The sequence below is a fragment of the Ipomoea triloba genome, chromosome 1 (genome assembly GCF_003576645.1).
Source record: "Ipomoea triloba cultivar NCNSP0323 chromosome 1, ASM357664v1".
In the NCBI taxonomy this organism is placed as follows: Eukaryota; Viridiplantae; Streptophyta; class Magnoliopsida; order Solanales; family Convolvulaceae; genus Ipomoea; species Ipomoea triloba.
Window position 1 is genome coordinate 568,090 of NC_044916.1, and position 21,527 is coordinate 589,616.

General features: G+C 36.3%; 3 protein-coding genes and 1 non-coding gene across 5 annotated transcripts; 3 read left to right on the forward strand and 1 right to left on the reverse strand.

The window, feature by feature from the left end:
• The first annotated feature begins 5,161 nt into the window (after positions 1 to 5,161).
• Positions 5,162 to 10,167, forward strand: LOC116033213 (cytochrome P450 72A225-like). Its single transcript, XM_031275971.1, has 5 exons — positions 5,162 to 5,445; positions 6,126 to 6,340; positions 7,261 to 7,502; positions 8,243 to 8,639; positions 9,485 to 10,167. The coding sequence occupies exons 1-5, from the start codon at positions 5,166 to 5,168 to the stop codon at positions 9,911 to 9,913; spliced, it is 1,563 nt and encodes a 520-aa protein (XP_031131831.1). The 5' UTR covers positions 5,162 to 5,165; the 3' UTR covers positions 9,914 to 10,167.
• A 554-nt stretch (positions 10,168 to 10,721) lies between these two features.
• LOC116020384 lies at positions 10,722 to 13,875 on the reverse strand. 2 transcript variants are annotated; one of them, XM_031260869.1, is made up of 3 exons: positions 13,614 to 13,875; positions 11,195 to 13,521; positions 10,722 to 11,079 (listed from the first exon to the last, which is right to left on the reverse strand). In XM_031260869.1, the coding sequence occupies exons 1-3, from the start codon at positions 13,759 to 13,761 to the stop codon at positions 11,068 to 11,070; spliced, it is 2,487 nt and encodes an 828-aa protein (XP_031116729.1). In that variant the 5' UTR covers positions 13,762 to 13,875; the 3' UTR covers positions 10,722 to 11,067. The 2 variants fall into 2 exon arrangements, with proteins under 2 accessions (XP_031116729.1, XP_031116722.1); XM_031260862.1 differs by having other exon boundaries at positions 10,722 to 11,084.
• Positions 13,876 to 15,964: 2,089 nt separating this feature from the next.
• LOC116029198 (agamous-like MADS-box protein AGL62) lies at positions 15,965 to 16,645 on the forward strand. The gene has a single exon (XM_031271105.1). The coding sequence runs from the start codon at positions 15,965 to 15,967 to the stop codon at positions 16,643 to 16,645; it is 681 nt and encodes a 226-aa protein (XP_031126965.1).
• A 2,419-nt stretch (positions 16,646 to 19,064) lies between these two features.
• Positions 19,065 to 19,137, forward strand: TRNAF-GAA. The gene has a single exon. It is a non-coding gene; the product is annotated as a tRNA-Phe (tRNA).
• Positions 19,138 to 21,527: the final 2,390 nt, after the last annotated feature.

Below are 21,527 nucleotides of genomic sequence, written 5' to 3' on the forward strand. Positions count from 1 at the left end.
CACCCCCACAAGGCCCAATTTTCCCACAGTAAGAGCCCACGACGACTTCTAGCAATAATTATTGCATGGACCATGATCCACACACCTTTGTGGAGCATAAATAAAAAGTACATTTTTAATATACTAAAAGTACACATTATTTTTGTACATAAAGTACATTATTTTAGAGTACATTATTTAAATACTGAAAGTACATTATTTTCTATATACTATGAAAATAATGTATCTTCAGTACAAAAATAATGTACTTTTAGTATAATAAAAATGTACCTATATTAATGTTTCACACTACTAAATGGATCATGGTTCACACAATAATTTGCCGGCTTCTAGATGATTAATCGTTGGATTGATATATAGTGATAGATTGGAGAATGAGGTTGAGATGATTGTAGGATCTTCACTACTTTGGTTGCCTGTGCTTTGCCTTAGCTTGGCATTGGGTACGTTGACTGTGTTGGTGCCCTGTGTTAATTGCTCGGTAGCCTATGCTTGGAAGGAAGCCGTTATATCGTGGACCATGGTTTAAAAACGGCGCCGTTTTTTTATGTAAAGGATGCCGCTACATTTTAATGGAGTCCGTATTTTTGGTGTGTTAATTACAAAATGAAACTCTAGTAAATCTAAAATTAAACTGTCTCACATATTGTTTTTATATTATCAAATTAAATTGTAATTGAATTGAAATGAAACTATAGTTGTGTTGAAATGATGAAATTGCAATGTATATAAAATGAAACTGAATAACAGTTTCACATATTTGAGTGTATATTGTCCAATGAAACTGTAGTTATATCGAAATGATACTGTAGTTGTGTTGTAATGAAACTGTAGTGTATATAAAATGAAACTGAATAATAGTTTCACATATTTGTTCACTGGGGGCTACCCTCAAACCAAAATATGAAAAATATTTATTTATAGGGGAATTCTAGGATTTGGCACACTGGCCTCGCATGGGCGTGCCACTGCCTGCTCGGGTGCACTAGTAAGGCACTAACACAAAGTGCTCGTGTGGAGGACACTCTGCGCAAGTGGTTTATGGGCGGGCATGCCGTGCGTGGCTTTGCCTCTACGCTACTGATGACTCTTATTTCGAATCATATTTTACCCCATTCTTACCATTTCTTTATGTTTATTTCATGGTGTTTATTCGGATTTTAGAACTAAAAATAATATTTTGTGCTTAGAATTACCCAAATGCACTTTGGAGGAAGGAAAATGAAAAATGAAGCAAAAGTTTATCATTTTAGAGCAAAAAAGCATGGAAAAGGAGCATGGAAACAAAATCGGATGAAAACGCGTAAATGAGCAGATCTAGGAAGAACATGGCGTGAAGAAAAAGTCACGCATGGACAATGGCACGCCTGTGCGCCGCCTGTGCATAATGCATTGGCGCGGCTAGCCTTTTGCACTGGCACGTCATGCCCGTGCCATACCGTTGCAACCACATGGGCAAGGCACACCCCTGCGGTGCACGTGCACCAAAACCCTGGGTAAATGTTATAAATAGACCTTTTTCTCCTTTTGCATAAAGAGAGCCGCCATAGGAATACTGTAGCAGTAGGGAATTTGCATATTTTCTATCTTCCTTAGTTATTTTATTGTTATTGTGTTGTTACTTTTGAGTAGTTTGGATTGCTTTAGTTTATATTACCTTGTTATTGTATTTATCCTTTGGATTCTAGTTTGTTGAAGTTATTTCTCCATCTTTAATTGCTTATTACATTGTTGGATTATGTTATTGATGAATATAATGTTCTTGTGTTTTGTTTTTATATTATGAGTGAGTAGAGTAGTTTAAGATTGGATACTAGTGTTTATTGTGTTTGATATCTATTTGATACTTATTTCATTTAAGGGTTTGAAACCCAACCTAGGGTTCTTGTTCTAGTGAGATGTTTTGTGTGTTAGTGTTGATGAGTTTGTGCACAACCTTGTCAATACTTATCTAGTATGGAATTTTGGCTACCAAATGCGCAAGGAGTCCACGGGTTATCACACCCCTAGACTAGTCCCTCAACCGTCATTATTCCTTAGACCACATCTCATGACCTTTAGGTTCATTTACGAGAGTAGAGAATATAATGTTGAAGGTCAATACTACTCGTGCTTAATGAGGGGGATTGGTAGCATCATGAGAGAGGGACAACCCCCGTTTACCAAATTGCCTAGCATTTGATCATGATAATGGCGTTTTAGTCAACCAATTTGGAGTTGGTAGTCTTGAAACCAATAGTGAAATTTCTTAGCCCTCAATCATTTGACTCATGATATCAGACAAATAAATACTCATTTCAATCCCTATCTTTTTATTATCATTTCTATCCCTTTATTTTCATTCATATGCTTATCATAACTCCTTCGTTTTATTATTTGCTTAACTTCCCCAAATCATTCAGTGGGTGTGTCTAGATCTTCTTTGGCTAACCCAAACTCCAATCCTTACGACGATAAAAAATAAATTTAATTTTGTTTGTTCCAAATACCACTATACTTGTTTAGAGCGAATAAGGTACAAACTCCGTCTTTGATCTTTTGTGAGTCTTTTCCCGCGTTTGCTTCCGTGTGCTCTTTTAATTTTCAGGCGTTTTTACTCCATTTTTTAAACTTTTGCTTCCTTTTCCCATTTTCCTCTCTCCAAAGTGTATTTGGGCACAACTGAGCATAAAACACATCTTTTAGTTCAAAAATCCAAATAAACAATTTGAATTGAGCATAAAAAGGGTTAAGAATGGAGTGAAATATAGTATGGAGTATAAATTAAGAGTCATCAGTTAGAATTTATCCAAAAATGCTTCTTCTCCCTTTATGATGTGAGTGGATGTAACTATAAGCAAAAACATGTGTTTTAGTTCCAACTCACAACTTTTCAAGTCAATTATGCCGAAAATATAGTAAGTTAAGGGTAAAATATAGACAAATAAAGAGGTTATACACACACACACATATATATAGCACACCTGGTTATGGTGTTGTAGTGTAAACAGATGTAGACCATTGGATGAGCTTAGATCAATGGCTTGAAATTAATAAAAAGGGAAAATGAGGTTACAGTTTAGTAATTTCAATGATATGCTAATGCATTTAGATATGCTTGAGTCAAAGACCTTGTGGTCTAGTGGCACCCGGTGTCCCGATTTACACTCCCACATGGATGATGGGAGTGGATTCGATTCTCAGTGGAGGCACCCACCACATACCATAACTTAGTAGACCAAAAATATGTTTGATAGGTGATTAAATGTGTGCAAATGGTGTGTGTCAATCAATCTAGATCATTAAAAAATATTATATGGATGCACAAGATGTGATCTCACAATCTTATCTAAGCAAGTGGTCTCACTAGAACCCTACCCTTTATATATATATATTTCTACGTGTGTGTGTGAACATGCTTCTATGCAAAAGGGCCAAAAGGTGAGAACGAATCTTATCCATCTATTTGGGTAGATCAACGGTGGATGGTTATTGAAAAATAAAGAAAAAAAGGGACTTAGTCAATTTTATAAATGTTGCAAAAGTGAAATTCATCTATTTGGGTAGATTAGCAATGGATAATTATTTAAAAAATAAAGGAAAAAGAGGACATGATCAATTTTATAAATATTATAAAAGTGAAAGTTGTAATAATTATAAAATTAATTTGATAACCTTTTGGTAGAAGAATTATATTTCATAAGTAGACTCAATCGGCCACTATTTTCAAGGATGGTTTAATAATATTTTATGTTAGACAATAGCAGCTTAGAGCAACCCCAATAGAGTTTTGGGGTGGTTTATGAGAAGTTTTTTGCTAAAGTGGAAAAGAGAGAAAGGGAAGAGAGAAGGAAAAAAAAAAAGTGTTGCCGGAAGAGTGGTTTTTTAATTTGTCTCATAAGTGGGTCCCACTAGTTTTGAGAAAATCAGAGAGAATGGTGCGTTTATGGCATCTGGACGCATTGCACGGACCAGTTAAGCACGTGAAAAGCTATATTTTTTTTTTATCCTATTTTTTTTTCTAATCACACCTGCAAAACGTAACAAATGAGGATGCTCTTAATTTGGATGAGGAGTCCAATAAAAAACTAATGTTCAGCTCAGCCGTCAACGGTGCAGGTGGGATTGCTAAACTCAACTTGAAAACCACCCATCTTAAATGCATTAATAAGGAGTAGTCTCATCAATGAAAATTATTTAGGAAGCAACTATGCACACCACACTTATAGATCAGATATACAATTATCACAAAGCATACATACTTGGAGCTAGCCAACAATGATGCTAGCCTTTTGCCTAGACCACCTATCCCTGAGACCCTGACCAAGAATGTCACTAAAAGTCTAAAACTGCTCACCAAGGAGTCAAATTTAGGGTATATTTGGTTAGGAATTTTGCACTCTATTATAGGCTTTAATACTTATTAGTATGTTTGTTTGCATACTTTTATTATCTTACTATTGGAATCAAATCCTTTAATAATTACAAAATTCATTACCATTTTAGTTATCTACTTTTAAACAATGGAATAGCCAAGCACCTTGTGTTCAAATGATTTCCCCCATAGGTCATGAGTTCGAGCCTCAGTGAAGTCGATACTGACTCTTTGTGCTTCAATAAGTAAAAAAAAAAAAAAGACTTTCCCAAATGGGAGTTCGTGAGTTTTCTCTTTAGTGAAGGCGAACTAATCAAAAAAAAATCAATTTGATTAATTATTTTTATTTATTTATTTATTTAAATTATAATTAATTAATTAATTAATTTGATTTCAATTCCTATTTACTATCAAACAAAATGACTCATTCCACTCAAACTCATTATCATTACCAAGTATTTGATTTTCATTACCATTTTCATTTCCGATTACATACAATTTTTGAACCAAACACACCCTTTATGAAGTTTAAGGTATTAATTAAGTCAATTTCGAATCGACCTATGCACGGTTAGATTTGTCCCTCTCTTACACTCCAATAGTCCAATGATCGAGTTGATCAATAAATTAGGTTGTTGGCGCTCTTATCTTATCCAAAAATTTTAAAACCCTAAAAAATCAAACTGCAGAATATAATGCATTTAAAATAATGCAACCAATTAAATCCATGTCTGCATGCAACTTGCACGTAGACGTACCCTTTAAATGCAGCCATGCCCGAGCTCGATCATTCAATTCAATGCAGGAAGAAATGGAGATTCTTTACAACTCCACTGCACTTCTCTTTGCATTTATACTTTCAACGTTTCTATACAAATTCCTAGATTGGGTATGGGTGAAGCCAAGGAGGATACAAAGGGTGCTTAGGCACCAAGGTTTTTCCGGCAATTCTTACAAGCCATTGATCGGAGATTTGGTAGAAATCGGAGTTTGCACCTTAAAAGCAAACCGCGCCGGCCCTTTGGACAATCTTTCCGACGACATCTCCACTCGCATTCTCCCATTTCTTCATGATGCTATCCAACGCTATGGTTCGTCACCCACCAATATTCTTAGCTTTTTCAAGAACTAACGCTTAATTAATATGCATGCATGTTTCGTGTTAATTAAAAGTTTCTGAAATGCTGGGCGTCTGTCGGGTTGGTCGAATTCAGCCCCTACTCGATTCGAGACTTGGCGTTGTGGTTAAATAGTTAATGGTCGGTCACCTACTTAACACCAATTGGGTTTAAGTATGGATGACAACCAACTAAAGAACTCTGCGGTTAAGGGTGCTTGACTTACAGCAGGATGGGTGACTTGAGCCAAGGTGAATCAATGGCGAGGCGAAAGTTGAGTCCAGTCCCAGATGGGATGTGGGCCTAAGGGCCAAGTCCAGTCCCGGGAGGGATGATGGGCGTAGAGGCTGACATGTGCTTGGAGGGAATTATTGGATGTCGGTCCGATTGACCGACTTCAGCCCCTGCCGACGGTGGCTCTGTCTGCTGGGTTGACCGACTTCAGTTCGTGCGGACAGTGGCGCTGAAGTTTAACATGGAGAGATGTGGTTAAATGGTTAATGTCCATTTACTTATTGTCAATTGGTTTTAAGTAGGGGATGACAATCAAATAACCAAAAACATATGTATGACCCTTGGGAAGTAATTAAGTATAGTACAGTGTTAAGATTTAACATGAAATTTTTACCAAATTTTAACATGTTTATGTATAGGCAAGAGACCTATTATGTGGTTTGGAACAACACCCGCCGTGATCATCTTAGAGCCGGAATTGATTAAGGAAATGCTCGCAAATTACACCACTTTCCACAAGCCAAATCAGACGGCAATGTTGGAGGTGGCAAAAGGACTATTTGCCTGTGAAGCAGACAGATGGCCGATGAACAGAAGAATTATCAACCCAGCTTTCCACATGGAGAAGTTGAAGGTTTATCTATATACTTTAATCCAGCCTATAATTTACTAGTTAAATACTTGAGTTAATGTCATCTAGTCCTCGAGTATTAACCATGTCACATTTATATTATTATGTTATATTATTGTTTTAGTAATAGTTTGTATTTTCAGTCAATTGTCAGTATCTACAGCCTAGGAGAGTTTAGTGCCAACTCTCATATAGGTACTGCATCTCTGTTATTCAGTTATTGTATTGGAAAACCTACGTTCATCTCGAGTATAGTGATTTTGACATGTTTAGTCCTAAATTTTCAATTTGATCACATGTGGCCCTTTGTTTCTCAAATTGTTATTATTCGTGGTTCAAATTAACCATCCATGGTCTTTCAATTTTCAAAAATTGTTACCATTCGGGGTTCAAATTAACTATTCATGGTTTTTCAACTTTCAAAATTTAATCAGTGGTCCTCTTGGAAGGACCACAAGTGGTTAAAATTTGATAGTAGAAGGATTATGAGTGGTTAACTTGGACCACAGATGGTAACAATTTGAAAGTTGAAAAATCATGGAGGGTAACAATTTGAAAGTCGAATGACCAAGGGTGGTCAAATTGAAAGTGTAAGACTAAATTTGACAAACCACTATACTCTCGGAGTATCCGAGATGATATTAACTCTTAAATACTTTTTTGAGTGACGAGCCGAGGGAAACCAGTAGGACCACAAGGGAGGCATTGGTTAAATCTCGCATTATGATTCTAATTGACAAAGAATTACAATGGTGTAAATAAGTTAAGGCTGTCATAGTTCACTCACTCAAACCAAAAAGGTCAATAAACGACCATTGCAAACCTTGTGATTATGTTATCAAATTAATAATCTGACCAATTTAATCGGCACTACTAAATACTTTGTAATATTGAATATTTTTTTCCTGTCTTATTATGTATAGGTTATGGTACCTGCATTCTGTGAAAGCATTGGTGAGCTGTTGGATAAATGGGACAACATCGTAAAACCAGAGGGGTCGGAGGTCAACGTTTGGCCATATGTTAACATCTTCACAAGCGATGCGATTGCACGGACGGCTTTTGGCAGCAACTTTGAAGAAGGAAGAAACATATTCAGCAATCTTGCAGAGCTCGCTATGCTCATCCATGAGCTTGGACCATTCGCCTTCATCCCACAATATTGGTACGTTAACTTTTCTTATTTTAAATATATAGTCTTAATTCTCGATTTGATTTACTATTCCCTATGTCCTATTTTGTGTGACCAGATTTAATTCAAGTTGTTTACGTATATCTTCATACTAGGTGCAAGCAAGTGCCTAGGTGCTAACATGTGAATACATAAGTGCTCCTTACACAAAAATATAAAATGAATCATATGCTATTTAAAAAGTTTACTCAACTAATATGTAGTGTGATGGTATAGTCATAAGATTAGTGGTAGGGGCACTGATTCTTTGAGCTGAAAATGATTAGAAAAGCATATAACAAATATTACCTTGTAAAGAATCATTAGTGTTTTAAAAAAAAGTATAAAAAATAGTAAAAACGCGGCATAATAATCAGTTGTACTTTTACACATGATGTACACGCGTTCTTAAATGCACTGTTACACATCATTAGATGTACTTGGTAGTTTTACAATTTAATTTTTCTTAATATTTAAGTTTAATATATTAGTATATAAAAGCCAATATATAATAAAAGAAAACAAGCAAACAAGAATAGTGAACATACTTGTAAAGATAAGAATAACAATTATTTTTGCTTATATATGTGTTGGGGTGTGATTTGGAGAGTTACGTTAATTTAGCATCATGTTATTGAAACGTGGCGTAAATATAGATAAATAAATTTATACCTTCACTACTAATTATAATTTTTGAAGTGATAAGCGCTTATCCTAATTATACTGTACTCCAGGGTTTTGCCAACTAGGATGAAAATGAAGATACAAAGAAAGAGGAGGCAAGTGAGAGGGTTAGTACGAGAAGTTGTGTTGAAGAGAATGGAGGAGGTGAGAGCAGGCAAGGCTGCAGCAAGCGCAACAGATCTACTAGGAATATTGTTAGAATCAAACCTCGAAGAAACCAAAAATGGAAACATGAAGAAGGGGTTGAGTATCGAAGAAGTAATAGAAGAGTGCAAATTGTTCTACCTTGGGGGCCAAGAAACCATTACCAACTTTATTACATGGAGCTTAATTTTCTTGGGTAAACACTTGGAGTGGCAACAACGACTTAGGGATGAAATCATACAAGTCCTTGGGGTGGCCAATATCCAATCTCTTGACTTTTCCAAGTTGAATCAACTCAAAATTGTAAGTATATATATGCATACTCTTTTTTGTGTTCATGTTGAGACTCATATGGATCCGACACAAGTCACGTTAGGTAGAGTTTTACTCTTTGATCTAGGAGAAAGCTCGCAATTTCTGTCAGAAAAAGTTTTTTGAATGAAACCTATTTTGTGACCTTAGTCAATAAAGAATTGAACTAAAAAAATTATAAATTAGATTAGGTTTATTGCCTACATAAACCAAAACTTCAAGGATCTAAATCAAACTTAGATTGTCTATATTTGATCGGTTCAAACAAAAACAAACTCTCAGTACCCTAGTCAGAGTTACAACTCTACAAGGGCCCACATGGGCAGCTCAGTTGGTTGTGAAGTTTAGGAACAATGACCTGTGATCGAGTCTCACCAGCGACAGTGTGGAGCAACCTCTCAAAGTGAAGGGGCTCTTTGTGTGAAGTAAGCAAATGTTTAGCTTCTGTATTCAGCTTAGTTACTATGATTTATATATCCTCACATATGCTCTGTCGGGGATCCTTGGAGTTGGGGATTCAACCTTTGTTCAGCTGAATTACCATGATTTATATCCTTCCAGATGCTCTGTCGGGGTCCTTGGGGTTGGGGATTCAACCTTTTGGGAACAAATAAAGAACTAGTTTATGTGTTTAGCTGAATTAACATGATTTATATCCTCTTAGATGCTCTGTTGGGTGCCTTGGGGTTGGGAATTCAACCTAAAACTATAAGGACCTAAACCAGTCTAGATTGCTCTTGATTGGTTCAAACTTCAAACCAAGAAGGCTAATAGATAGCCAACCAATTTGAGTGGAGATTGTAAATTTCTCATTTGTTTTTCTGGAACTTTTGCAGATGAACATGGTACTCAACGAGGTTCTGAGGCTGTATCCACTTGCTCCAGCACTGCACCGCGAGACTCGCGAAGACACAAAACTAGGAAACATCATGTTACCCGCAGGAGTGAACATTCTGGTGCCATTACCTTCATTGCACCGCAACAAGGATCTGTGGGGTGACGATGCACTAGAGTTCAAACCAGAGAGGTTCAAAGATGGGATTGCAAAGGCATCCAAAACCTTAGGTGTCTATTACCCATTCAGTGGCGGACCGCGAACGTGTATTGGTCAAAACTACGCATTGGTTGAAACCAAGGTTGCATTGGCAGCAATCTTACAACGTTTCAGCTTTCAGCTTTCTCCATCTTATAAGCATGATCCTAAGTTGATTTTAACTCTTCAGCCTGGTTCAAATGAGGCCAATTTGATATTACGCAAGCTATAAGTTGTTTGTTTTACATGTGGTTGGTGTGACTATGTTAGCTTCGATTTACTAGAAAACTCGTGGCTGCTACTCGAAGTTGTGCTTGTTGTGCTTGGGTGAAATTCGTAGCTATGTTTACTATTTGTCATAAAAGTGATGGAGATTAAGTTTTAATATGAACACAAGGACTGTAAAAGTTTGCTATATCATCTGTTGAATAAAATATTTGTGATGTAATGTTTTTCAAATATGTAATTTCAACAATTTTAAGGTATTGACAGTTTTGAATTATGTTCTGTACCGAAAGATACTGGTGTATATTAAAGTGGATATTTCTAGTAGGTCAAGAGTAGACGATTAAAAAATCCACACAAAATATAATTAAGACTTTATGTAACAATAATGGAGTTAAGCCCTCTGAATATAGTGATCGTTTAGTCTTAAACTTTTAAATTGATTCGTGATCTTTCGACTTTCAAATTGTTATAATTGATGATCTAAGTTAACCGCTCATGATCCTTCAACTTTCAAAATGTAACTAGTTGTGGTCCTCCTAGAAGGACCAGGCAGTTAAACTTTCAAATTGACTTGTGTTTTTTCAACTTTCAAATATTTATCATTCATGATCCAAGTTAACCACCCATCAAATTTTAACCGTCCATGGTCATTCTAGCAGGACCATGACTGGCTACATTTTGAAAGTTAAAAGACCATGGGTGATTAACTTGGATCGCGGATAATAACAATTTGAAAATCAAAGAACCAATGGTCAATATGAAAGTTTAGGATTAAATATGACAAAATCACTGTATTTGGAACTAAACAATAATGAGATCGTCAAGCGAAATTTTAGTCAATGGCTTGGTCACACGCACTTCATATATCTCCAACACACTTAACCACAAGTACTAAATATAAACAGAATGTGAAGAAAAAAAAAAAAACCAGCAAAAACAGCAAAGTTTTCCTAAGCTACCAACATCCTAGAAACCACAAACAATCATTTCAAGTTCAGTCAGAAACTGACTACAAATTCCCTTCTGCACACGTGAGATGTTAAAAGCTAATGCCTAAAGTTATGTTGAAAGCTCAGTTCTTCAGTTCATGGTGAAATGCTTCAGACTTGGCTGCTGCTTCTAATTCTGCTAGACCGCCTGACAGGTGTAATAATTTCTTCACCTCCACCACTTCTCTATAACAACAAAGAAAATAGCCATAGAAAAAAAAAACAACATTTTTAGACTAAAAAAACAACATTTTTAGAGTACTAAAAAAACAACATTTTTAGACTGCTGGACTTACATGCTTGATTGGGATCCTTTCATAGGTGGTGAAACTTCCATAAGAAGGCGATGGCGAACCGAGAGAGTAATCTGAAGAAGCAGCAACTGACTCCCTTCTCGAACTGCTGCTTTTGCTCGGTTTTCTTTCCTGTTTCTGAGCTCTGCTGGTTTTCATTGCAGCATCCTTTCTGCTGTGAGATGTGCTCACTTCAAAGCTGCTCATTTCCGAGGGGCAAGACTCTGCAACAACATCGGCTTCTGGTTCCCAATCCTTGGAAGATTGTTTCTCTTCCACTATGTGCTTTGCAGAAGCTGATGATACTAGGTTCTTGGGCAAACATGGATCAGCAGGATTGTTCTTTTGTTTGAGAAAGACGAACGCTGCAACTGCCACTGCGCCTAGTAAAAACGATGAAATTCCCAGGATTGTAGAACTCCTTTGCTGAATTGTAGATGCCAGCATTTCTGAAGTTGAGGGTTTCTCAACACGAAAATCATCAATTTTACTCTCGAGATTGGCATCCAACAAAGCGGTTTCAAGTTCAGTATGGGGATTTGCATTATCGTCGCCCTGGAATTTAACCACTTCGACTACTTCAGGCTGAATATCAGTGGGTGTAGCAGCTTCGGTTTTGATATCGAAGTCCTTTGAGGCAGCAGCAACTAAGTCATCAGCTTTAACAGAATCATAGCGAGAAGCCATGAGCTCTTGCTTTTGATTCTGACCATCCTCTACTTCTAACACAAAACTTTCTTTAGATTCCATTTCCATGTTGGCACCAAAATCAGAATAAACCTCTCCTTCATATGCTTCAGCAGAGCCAACATCTTCTTCAACCTCATTCTCCAATTCAAATTCAGCCTCTTCAGCTTTGGCATTATCCTCTTTAACCTCAATCTCAAACTCAAGTTTTTCCCCAAATTCCATTTCACTGCTGTCACCAAATCCAGGGTTTTCATCATCTTCTTCTTCAGATCCTTCAACATCAGACTCAACATCCTCATCCACCTCATCTTCTTCAACTTTTTCTACCATTTTCTCAGGTTCTATATCATTGTCCAACTCATCATCTTCTTCCAATTCCTCAAACTCTCTATCCTCTTCTAACTCCCATTTACTACCCCCTTCAAGATCAGCAGTGATGTCTACAAACTGTACTGGACTAAAACCCGAACTCCCCTTCAACTGATCATTCAAAGTAGATTGAAACAACACAGAAATTTGTGATCCCAAGTAAGAGATATTGGTGAGTTTCAAATCTTTGACTCCATAACCATTGAGGATTGGAGAATCAGTCACTGAGATTGATAAACAAGCAATCATGACAAGGAAAATAGTATAAAACAACTTCGAATGGATATAGAATCTACGTTTCGTTTCCTTTCTTACATCTGGGATTTCCTCAGCCATTTCATCAGTACCAGGCATGCTAACAGGAAGTGCTACTTCAGAATCTAGCTCTTCTACCCCTTCTGTTTCATCAATTTCTGGTTCTAGTACTACCTCCTCCTCCAAAGACTTAACTACCACTACCTCTTCCTCTGAAAACTTAGGCTCTTCAACCACTTCAGTTTCTTCAACTGCAGATTCTACTACAACCTCTGCCTCTGAAGAAGAAGAATCCTCAGATTCCTTCTGAGAATCTTCCATCTGAGACTCAGAGTCAGAGTTCTCAGACACAATTTCAGACATAAAACTCTCATCTAGCAGCTTAGGCTCCCCCATATCACCACCCTTATCCAAACTTCTAAGAACATCAATTCTTGGATTTGGTCTGTAGTGAAGAAACTGAGGCCTAGGAGAAAGGTAATTAGTCTTGGGATCATAAGGGCTGGGAGATGGATCAGCATCAAGTGGAGCTATATTAGTACTAGGAGAAGACAAAGTGGAACAAGAACTTATGTTCTTTAAGGATGTTTCAGCAGTGAAACAATCGGAGTCTGTTACTACTGTCTCGGATAATGAATCAGAAACATTTTCACAATATAAAGGTACCTCAGCAAATTTTACCCTTTTCAAGGCTTTTGTAACTGGAAGAACATCCTCCTTATGGTCCAGAATGCCCGTAATCTCGGGCTTTGGCTTCGAATATTCCGTAGATTCTGAAGAAATCGATGAAAAGAACGTAGCTTTACCGTCACACAACGTGATTGAAGACCGAACAGGCTCATTTCTGTCCACCAAGACCTTCTTCTTGGGCGATGCGCAGATCTTGGAAGCGGCGGAAATCGTCGGCGACATGAAATTCTTGGAGCCCTTCGCCGGTGACGGGAGTTTCGCCGCTCTTTCGTTTTCTTTCTCCGCGAAATCCTCCTCTTTCACCGGAAAACCCCTCCTTCCAGAATCTGAAAAATACCCAAATCCAAATAAAATCAAGAAACACTAATTTTTAAGAAATCTTGAAAAAAAGTTTTCTTGAATTCAAAAAGTTGAGTACCTGCAGGGCTATTAGCGGGCGTGATGGGGTTGAAGCTTCGCCTAGGGTTCGTGAGCGGAAAAGGGTTGGGAGAAGGGCTGCCACTGAAACTTCTTCTGTGTGGCCTTAACGGCACCGGGGACAGAGATCTATTGGAGGAGGTAGCCATTGTTGATGGAGCAAGAGATGAGCAGACAAAAGGATGATTTCAAGTTTGGAAAAGTCTCGATCTTTGAAACGAAGCGGTGGTTTAATTTTAGGAAGATCTTGATTGATGATTGATGAATTGATAATAATGGATATGATTATGGAGATGGTCAAAATCAATTTTATTGGTTGAGTGTGGTAACGGCTAGTTTCCAATGTGAGGAGAGGGTTTTGGTGATTTGAATTTTGGGGTTTGTGACCGTTAGGGCAAATAAAGTAACTAATAAGTCCATTTGAGCCGTTTGACTGTCTTTTTGTTTTTGCCAAAGTGCCAATTGCAACATAAAAAAAGATAGAAGAAAAGGTTCAAATTCCTATTGCTTTGTTTTCAAAAAAAAAAATTCCTATTGCTTTGCAAACCTTTAAACAAACAAACAAACAAACAAACTTACATTAGACCATCACACTAGTTGAATTTTTACACAATTTTTAAAAAAGTCATGTAGGAGAGAGACAAAAATGGGAGAGGAAAAGAAAAGAAAAAAAAAAGAATTTGACAATTAAAAAAAAAAAAAGAAAGAAACCAACGGTCTAAACGTCAGAGCGGCCACTCTGACGCGCCCGCTGAGGGTGCGAAGTGCGCCAAACGCACAATTCCGGCGATTTTTTTCTTCTTCTCATGTTTTGCAATAGAAAAGTTTGGCTAAAATCTATGCTTTCCATCAGCCAAAAACCAAATGTTTAAATTGTTATTGTTCCAAAAACCTTCAAAAGTGCATTGGTGTGGATGCCCTTAGAGAAGTAAATGTATAGATGTACTTTGATGGCATCTCATGCCTTACCCCTTTGAATCGTTGGTAGTCGATATGTCGTCGCATACCAACGCCATTTAACCAAAAAGCAATAAGGAAAAAAGAAAAACAAACAAACAAAAAAAACAATATTAAAAAAAAAAAATTGGCGGCCCCTTTGAATCACCCCACGCGCATGCATGTGAGGTGGTCCATGGCCCTGAAACGCGGTGTTTTTTTCTTTCTTTCGATCTCTTGCAGAAAAACTTGTTTTTGCAAGTGAAAAAGTCGTAAAAAAAAAATCATAGCTCCAGTATTTTGGTTCGTAAAAACTCTCAAAAAATCATAGATGAGGAAGCCTAAAATGCGTGTCATTGATACATTCCATTTGATTTAAAGAAAAAGATATTCAACTAGCTTATTTGGTATGAGTGATTGTGTACTCTCATACCTTAAGAAATGTCAAGTATTCATATTTATCTCGCCAATTCAAAAAGAACGACATTAATTACACCCATACACTCTCCATTTCCTACTATCAACTTTGAAATATATTCGAGTTGAAGGATCAAAATTCAACATTCTTTTATATTTTTTCTTGCAATTATTAATGTATGTATCTCCTACTCCGTAATACATATACTTTAATGTAATACATTTAAGAGATTATGATAGCGGGATTTTTATTAGTAAAATACATTGTGATATTTATTTGTTAATACAATACATTTACATTGTTATTATACGTACTCTTAATCATATTCAGATATTATGTTCTTATATGTATGTTCCTTAAAAAACTATACTCCATGTTACTTTTTCATTTCAAATACAAATAATATTGTAAATATTATCATTTCTAACTCCCCCTTCCCGCCCAAAAAAAAAAAAAGAAAAAGAAAAAAAGAAATTGCTCGAGTTTGGGATGGTATTTACTATTTAGCCTACATTGTACAAAACGGTGGTCATAAAACATCATTACTTTTTTAGGAATAACAAAATGACAAGTCGTAGATAAATTTTTGACTACTTTTACAAATTAAGTATTCAAATTCGTACCAAACATTATCGTTTTTATTCATTAATCACATATTAACGGGTTCAGACCAAAGGGATTAAATTTTGTACCTCAATTCATTTTTATTTCCTAATACAGTGTATTTCCAGTCCACGTAAAAGTTGGCCGGCCTATACAAATTAAGTAAATAATTATATTTAATTTAAGGATGATCTAACCAAAACCAAAATGAGTACAGGTTGATTGTTCCAGGCAATTTTATATATTAAGAAATAAAATAAATAGCAATTCTCAAAACCAGCTGAATAATCCTATAAATATATTTATGTTCTAAGCTTAGCAGAACATAATTTGTTTGGTTTCTGCTACTACAAGGTTAGATTTTTTGTAGATTATTCTATATCGTTAGATTATTTATGGCGAAAACAAGTAAGGGCAGGCAAAGGGTTGAAATGGTGAAGATGCAGAACGAGAACAACCTTCAAGTCACTTTCTCGAAACGCCGGGCCGGACTTTTCAAGAAAGCCAGCGAGCTTTCGACCCTTTGCGGCGTCGATGTTGGGATTATCGTTTTCTCGCCGGGGAAGAAGGTTTTCTCGTTCGGCCACCCGAGCGTGGAGGCGGTGGTGGAGAGGTTTCTCGGCGGCGACGATGCGGCGGGTAACGGCGGCGGCGGCGTTGCGTCGACGACGGAGCAGCTGATTGAGGCGCACCGGAACGCGAGAGTCCAGGAGCTGAGCGTGGAGCTGACGCGCCTAGAGGCGATGATTGTGTCGGAGAAGAAGAGGGGCGAGGCGATTGATGAAGCCGCGGCGGCGAACCGTGAAGCTCAGGGATGGGTGAGAGGCTCTCACGATGAGCTCAGCTTGGAGCAGCTTCAAGCTTTGAAAAATGGAATGGAGAATTTGATGAGAGAAACTCATCAGAAAGCTCAGCAGCTTATGGCGATGCAGGGAAATAGTGGGTTCCCATTTAACCCATATGCATCTGGCGGCGTTTTTTCCGGCGGAGCTCTTCCTTTTAATAGTGGTGTCGCCGGAGCTCATCCATTCAATAGTGGTGGCGCCGCCGCAGCTTCATCAAGTAGCCACGGCTAGGGATGCAAGCACCAGTGAGGGCGCTAATCTTGGAATTGGCCGCCAATTTTTCTAAACATCTAAATATGGTAATATTGTTTTAAAAAAAAATCAATATCTTTATTTGGTATTATTTACTCTTTTTTTTTAAAAAAAAATTGTTGTACTCCATTATACATTACAATGTAAGGCTGGCATTTTAAAAATTTTCAATTAATTCAATCTATTAATATACAAATTGAATTAGATTTTTTGAATTGATATTAATTTTTGATTAAGTAATGATACATACAATTTTTTTTTTTTTTTTTTTACAACAACATATGGGAGCATTATTGAAGGTGGGCTCACATGTAAATCGATTTTCTTTTAAATTAGTAGGTAAGAAAATATTCAAAAAAAAAAGCAATCAATTCATTTTCAAGAAGAGTTTGTGTAGCGACCTAAGGGGCCATCAATGAGTTGAGCCATAGTTCTCCATGAATGATGCATTCGTAAAGAAGTTTACATCTATGTTCTATCCTTCTCTGTTAATATGTATGGACTACTAACTTGATTTTTGGCCCCCCTAATAACTACCTATCTTGCTCTTAATTATACATCTCTAACAAGTTTAACAAAGGTTTTCGAGGATAACACACTTTAATTTGATAATTTTGTGATCACTTACTCCACTCAATCTCAATGCTATGTGATCCCTTTCACCATACAAGCTGGATATTGTTATGATCTTGTCCCCATTTTACTTGTAGCAACTAGCAACCATTCATATTGGGTATGATACAATTTTTCTTTAAGTTGTTCCATCACCATTCCTCCATCTTCAAAGTTACCAAATTGCTATATGGCAAATTAAAACCCGCTCTCCACTTGCAAGCTGATTAAGTGATTTTTAAGGCCAGTTGTAGCAACACAATCTTAGTCAAATTGGTCTCGACAGTACTTGATAATTAAAAGATTTTGAGTTCAGTTCTTTATAAAGTTGACTAATGGCCTTCGGTTGAGCGGATAGGCTAATTAAAATAATAAAAAAATTACATTTTTAATTTCGTCACTAAGTTATAGGATAATTATAGAATCCGTCCCTAAGTGTTGGTTGTGCTTACTTTTCGCCTCTAAGCTATCATTGACATTGCATTTTTTGTCATTATATTAACTTTTTGTGCTTACTTTTCGTCCCTAAACTATACTAAAGTTGACAATTTTAGTGTTAACTTCATGTTGTTTGCATGGTGGATGCTCCACTCAGCAATAAGCAAACATGATTATTCTCATTATCGCTATAAATACTATTTCCCGTTTCTGGATTTATTTTTATCAACTTCAACTTCTTCATCACTCCTATTCTAAGTCCGAGCAAAAGAATATAATGTAAAGACTTTGCATTATATATATTATATTTTGAGTACTATTGACTCTGGTATATTTTTCAAGTAAACAAAATTGTAGTGAGTTGTGTTAAAATCAAAACTACAATTAAAGTTCTTACTTTTTACAGGCGATAAGTTAGTTAGAGATTTGGGAGGAAATGTCGGACAACTTTAGAAATTTTTAAAAAAATTATGATCATTATTTTTTATCATCCCATTAAAAGTCGCTAAAAACATCATATCGACAATCACCAAATATCATAATTTGATTTTTTTTTTGTTTATTTGTTGGATAGTTGGTATTAAATTATCTTTCTACCATATTTTGTCATGTTTAATTTATTAAGCACATATGAAGTGAGTGAATAAAATGGTTTGTAACATATTTTCAACTTTTCTAACAAATACCAAAGAAATTGATTGTTTTACATGATGACTTTGAAATATAATTGTTTAACACCAGAATGCTAGGGTTCATCAGGAGCTCTGCACGGTGCACGCACGGGAATGACACGCCATTTAAGGATGAACCAATGCAAAACCAGCTGAATAATCCTATAAATATGTTTATGTTATAAGCTTAGGAGAACATAATAAATTAGCAAACTTAAGCTTAATTATCATATCCTTGAGAAGCTAAGGTTAGCAATGGCGGCTAGAACAAGTAGGGGCAGGCAAAGGGTTGAGATGGTGAAGATGCAGAACATAGAGCAAAGTCACGTTCTCGAATCGCCGTGCCGAACTTTTCAAGAAGGCCGGCCAGCGAGTTTTCATGAAAAATCTGATGATGAAAGACATTCACCGGAAAGCTGGTCACCTTATTATGGCGGTGCACGGAAATGGCACGCCGGCCATATATTTAACTCATATGGCTACCGAGGGCTCAACTTTGGCACTGGTGGTGGCGGCGGCGCCGCGGCTTTAGCTTTCCCTGGTTCTGGTTCCATGGCAATTAGTGGCTACTATACAATGTAGTCTTTCCAATATGAGCTGCAAGCACCAGTGATGTATCCAAGTCTAGTGGTTATTTTGGAGCGTCTAAGTATTTAATCTTGGAGCAGAGCACGCAAGCGGGGATAGCTCAGTTGGGAGAGCGTCAGACTGAAGATCTGAAGGTCGCGTGTTCGATCCACGCTCACCGCAATCTTCGGATTTAACGTTTTACACCTTTGTCGGTCTTGATTCCTGACAAGTGACAGTCTAAAATCTGATAACCTACATTTTTGTTTGTTTGCTTGTTTTTTTTTTTTCCCCCACTAAATAACTAAAATTCAATGTTTTCAAAAGAAAAAGAAAAAAAAATTAAAATTCAATATTTAATGGATAACATTTAAAAAAAGAAACTTGGACTTTTCAAAATATAATTTTATAATAATGTTTAAAGAAAGCTTCAAAATTTCAATTGTTGTCATAATAGCCAAACTAAAATTTAATATTGAATGGATAACATTTTTTTTTACGTGGGCTTTTCAAAATTCAATTTTATAATAATGTTCAAAGAAAGCTTCAAGTTTTCAATTGTTGTCATAATAGCCATTGCATAAGTTCATGAGTTAATTAAAAGTTTACTTGTTTAAAATTTGAAATTCATCGCTATGAAACTTGTTTGGTGATAATCGTAGTAAGCGGAAGATGGAAAGAAGGTTGAGGAAGTGAACTCCTTCAGAATGTCGTTCTCTAAGGATATGATGACGAATGTGAGTTGAACAATGCGTGACTAAGCACAAGGGCGTAGGAGCACTAAAAAGCTAAATCCCGAAGCTAACCAAGGAAGAATCATCAAAACAATAAGTAAAAGTAAAGTAACAAGCAAATGTAATGAAAGAGTAAACAAGCTAATTGTAATCAAGTGAATGGAGAAGAACTTGGACCAGGTGTTCCTTGATGGGATGCAATAGAATGACTCTAGATATAGAAAGTAGTGTAATGTATTAATCACGATTCTTGAAAGATGTTTTCCATTGCCAAAGCTACTCTTGTGGTCTATTCACAAACCCTATCCATATATAAATATATATATTATTAATTATAGATTTAAGAGTCAAAGAGTGTTAAAGTAACACTATAATAAAATTATAATAAGTGAGATCAAAATGACTAATGAATATAGCCGGCTATTCACACCATGATTTGGGATATATCGTGTGTATCTCAGTTTGGCACATGTCTCGACTATGACTATTTTGTCTCTTCTTCTACTAAATCGAATCATTAAATTGAAATGTTAAAACTATTGATAAATCTAAACTCCACTTAGGTGGGTTGTTATGCCGTGGACCCAAGTCCTGGGTCTACATTCACATACACTATACTCTACATTCACAATTTGTAAACTTCACATTCACACATTACAGGATTATATGTTTAGTAACAATACTCTACATTCACATACACTATACTCTACATTCACAATTTGTAAACTCCACATTCACACATTCAAAACTCTATATTCACAGGTCCTATACTCCACATTCACAACTTAAGAACTTCACATTCACACATTACAGGGTTACAAGTTGCTAGAACTTCTTAACTCTATTACATATTCACACATGCATAACTCTACATTCACGATTTCTATACTCCATATTCACAATTTGAAACCTCCACATTCACACATTTCTGGACAACTCTACATTCACACAATCATAAATCTATATTCACAATTTCTATACTCTACATTCACACTTTGAAACCTCTACATTCACACATTTTTGGACAACTCTATATTTAGCAATATGTTTACTAATTAAAAAAAAAAAGAAGACAAAAACGACGTAGTTTTGGACCCAGGTCCACCTTGCAAGGTGGACCTGGTCCACAGCATAATTTGCCCCACTTAGGCTGGTGGGTTACTTAGGCCCACATATATTAATCCCAACGAACTAATTTATTAAAGTATGGAAGTGATATTGAGAGCAACCTCATTTAAGTTAGTCGGACAGTTAACTTGATGAGTATGATTTTTTTAGTCTTAACTCTTAAGCTAGTCCGTGATCCAGTCATGCTCGGATTAACTCGATCACCCTCCTGACTCTTAACCGTTATACGGGTTAGAATCGAAATCAATTTACTAGATCGAATTATCCCGTCAATAACAAACATGTGCACAAATCTATATACGTACGTACGGCTAAAATTATCCAATTTTATCATGATATGTATGTTAGATTCTTTATGTAACCCATATATATCAATCAAACTTCCCATCAAGGATAAATTATAAGTTCCTAAACAAACAACCTGTCTTATATGCTAAGATAATAACAGTGTTTTATATGTACCACCAGAAATAGAAATTATAATATAACTTTATCTCATTACTAAATAACAAGAAAAAACCTCGTGCCAATTAAACCAATAAGGAAAAAATACAGCACACAATTCATATATGTCCATTTCTAGGCCCACAAAACCTTATAAAAACACCCCTCCATCCTCATTCTTCATGAACATCTGAATCCTTTACCGACACAAAAGGTAAAATTCTCTAGTCCTGAAGCCCCAGGCTCTGAATTCTTGACCGATCAGAG

What these genes read in the sequence shown, in the direction of transcription:
- LOC116033213 (XM_031275971.1), top strand. Translation starts at nt 5,166, where the DNA reads ATGGAGATTCTTTACAACTCCACTGCACTTCTCTTTGCATTTATACTT. An exon ending in TGATGCTATCCAACGCTATG is followed by an intron (nt 5,446 to 6,125) that starts GTTCGTCACCCA and finishes GTTTATGTATAG; the next exon opens with GCAAGAGACCTATTATGTGG. An exon ending in GCCTTCATCCCACAATATTG is followed by an intron (nt 7,503 to 8,242) that starts GTACGTTAACTT and finishes ACTGTACTCCAG; the next exon opens with GGTTTTGCCAACTAGGATGA.
- LOC116020384 (XM_031260862.1), bottom strand. Translation starts at nt 13,761, where the DNA reads ATGGCTACCTCCTCCAATAGATCTCTGTCCCCGGTGCCGTTAAGGCCA. An exon ending in GCCCGCTAATAGCCCTGCAG is followed by an intron (nt 13,522 to 13,613) that starts GTACTCAACTTT and finishes GGTATTTTTCAG; the next exon opens with ATTCTGGAAGGAGGGGTTTT. An exon ending in AAAGGATCCCAATCAAGCAT is followed by an intron (nt 11,085 to 11,194) that starts GTAAGTCCAGCA and finishes TTGTTGTTATAG; the next exon opens with AGAAGTGGTGGAGGTGAAGA.
- LOC116029198 (XM_031271105.1), top strand. Translation starts at nt 15,965, where the DNA reads ATGGCGAAAACAAGTAAGGGCAGGCAAAGGGTTGAAATGGTGAAGATG.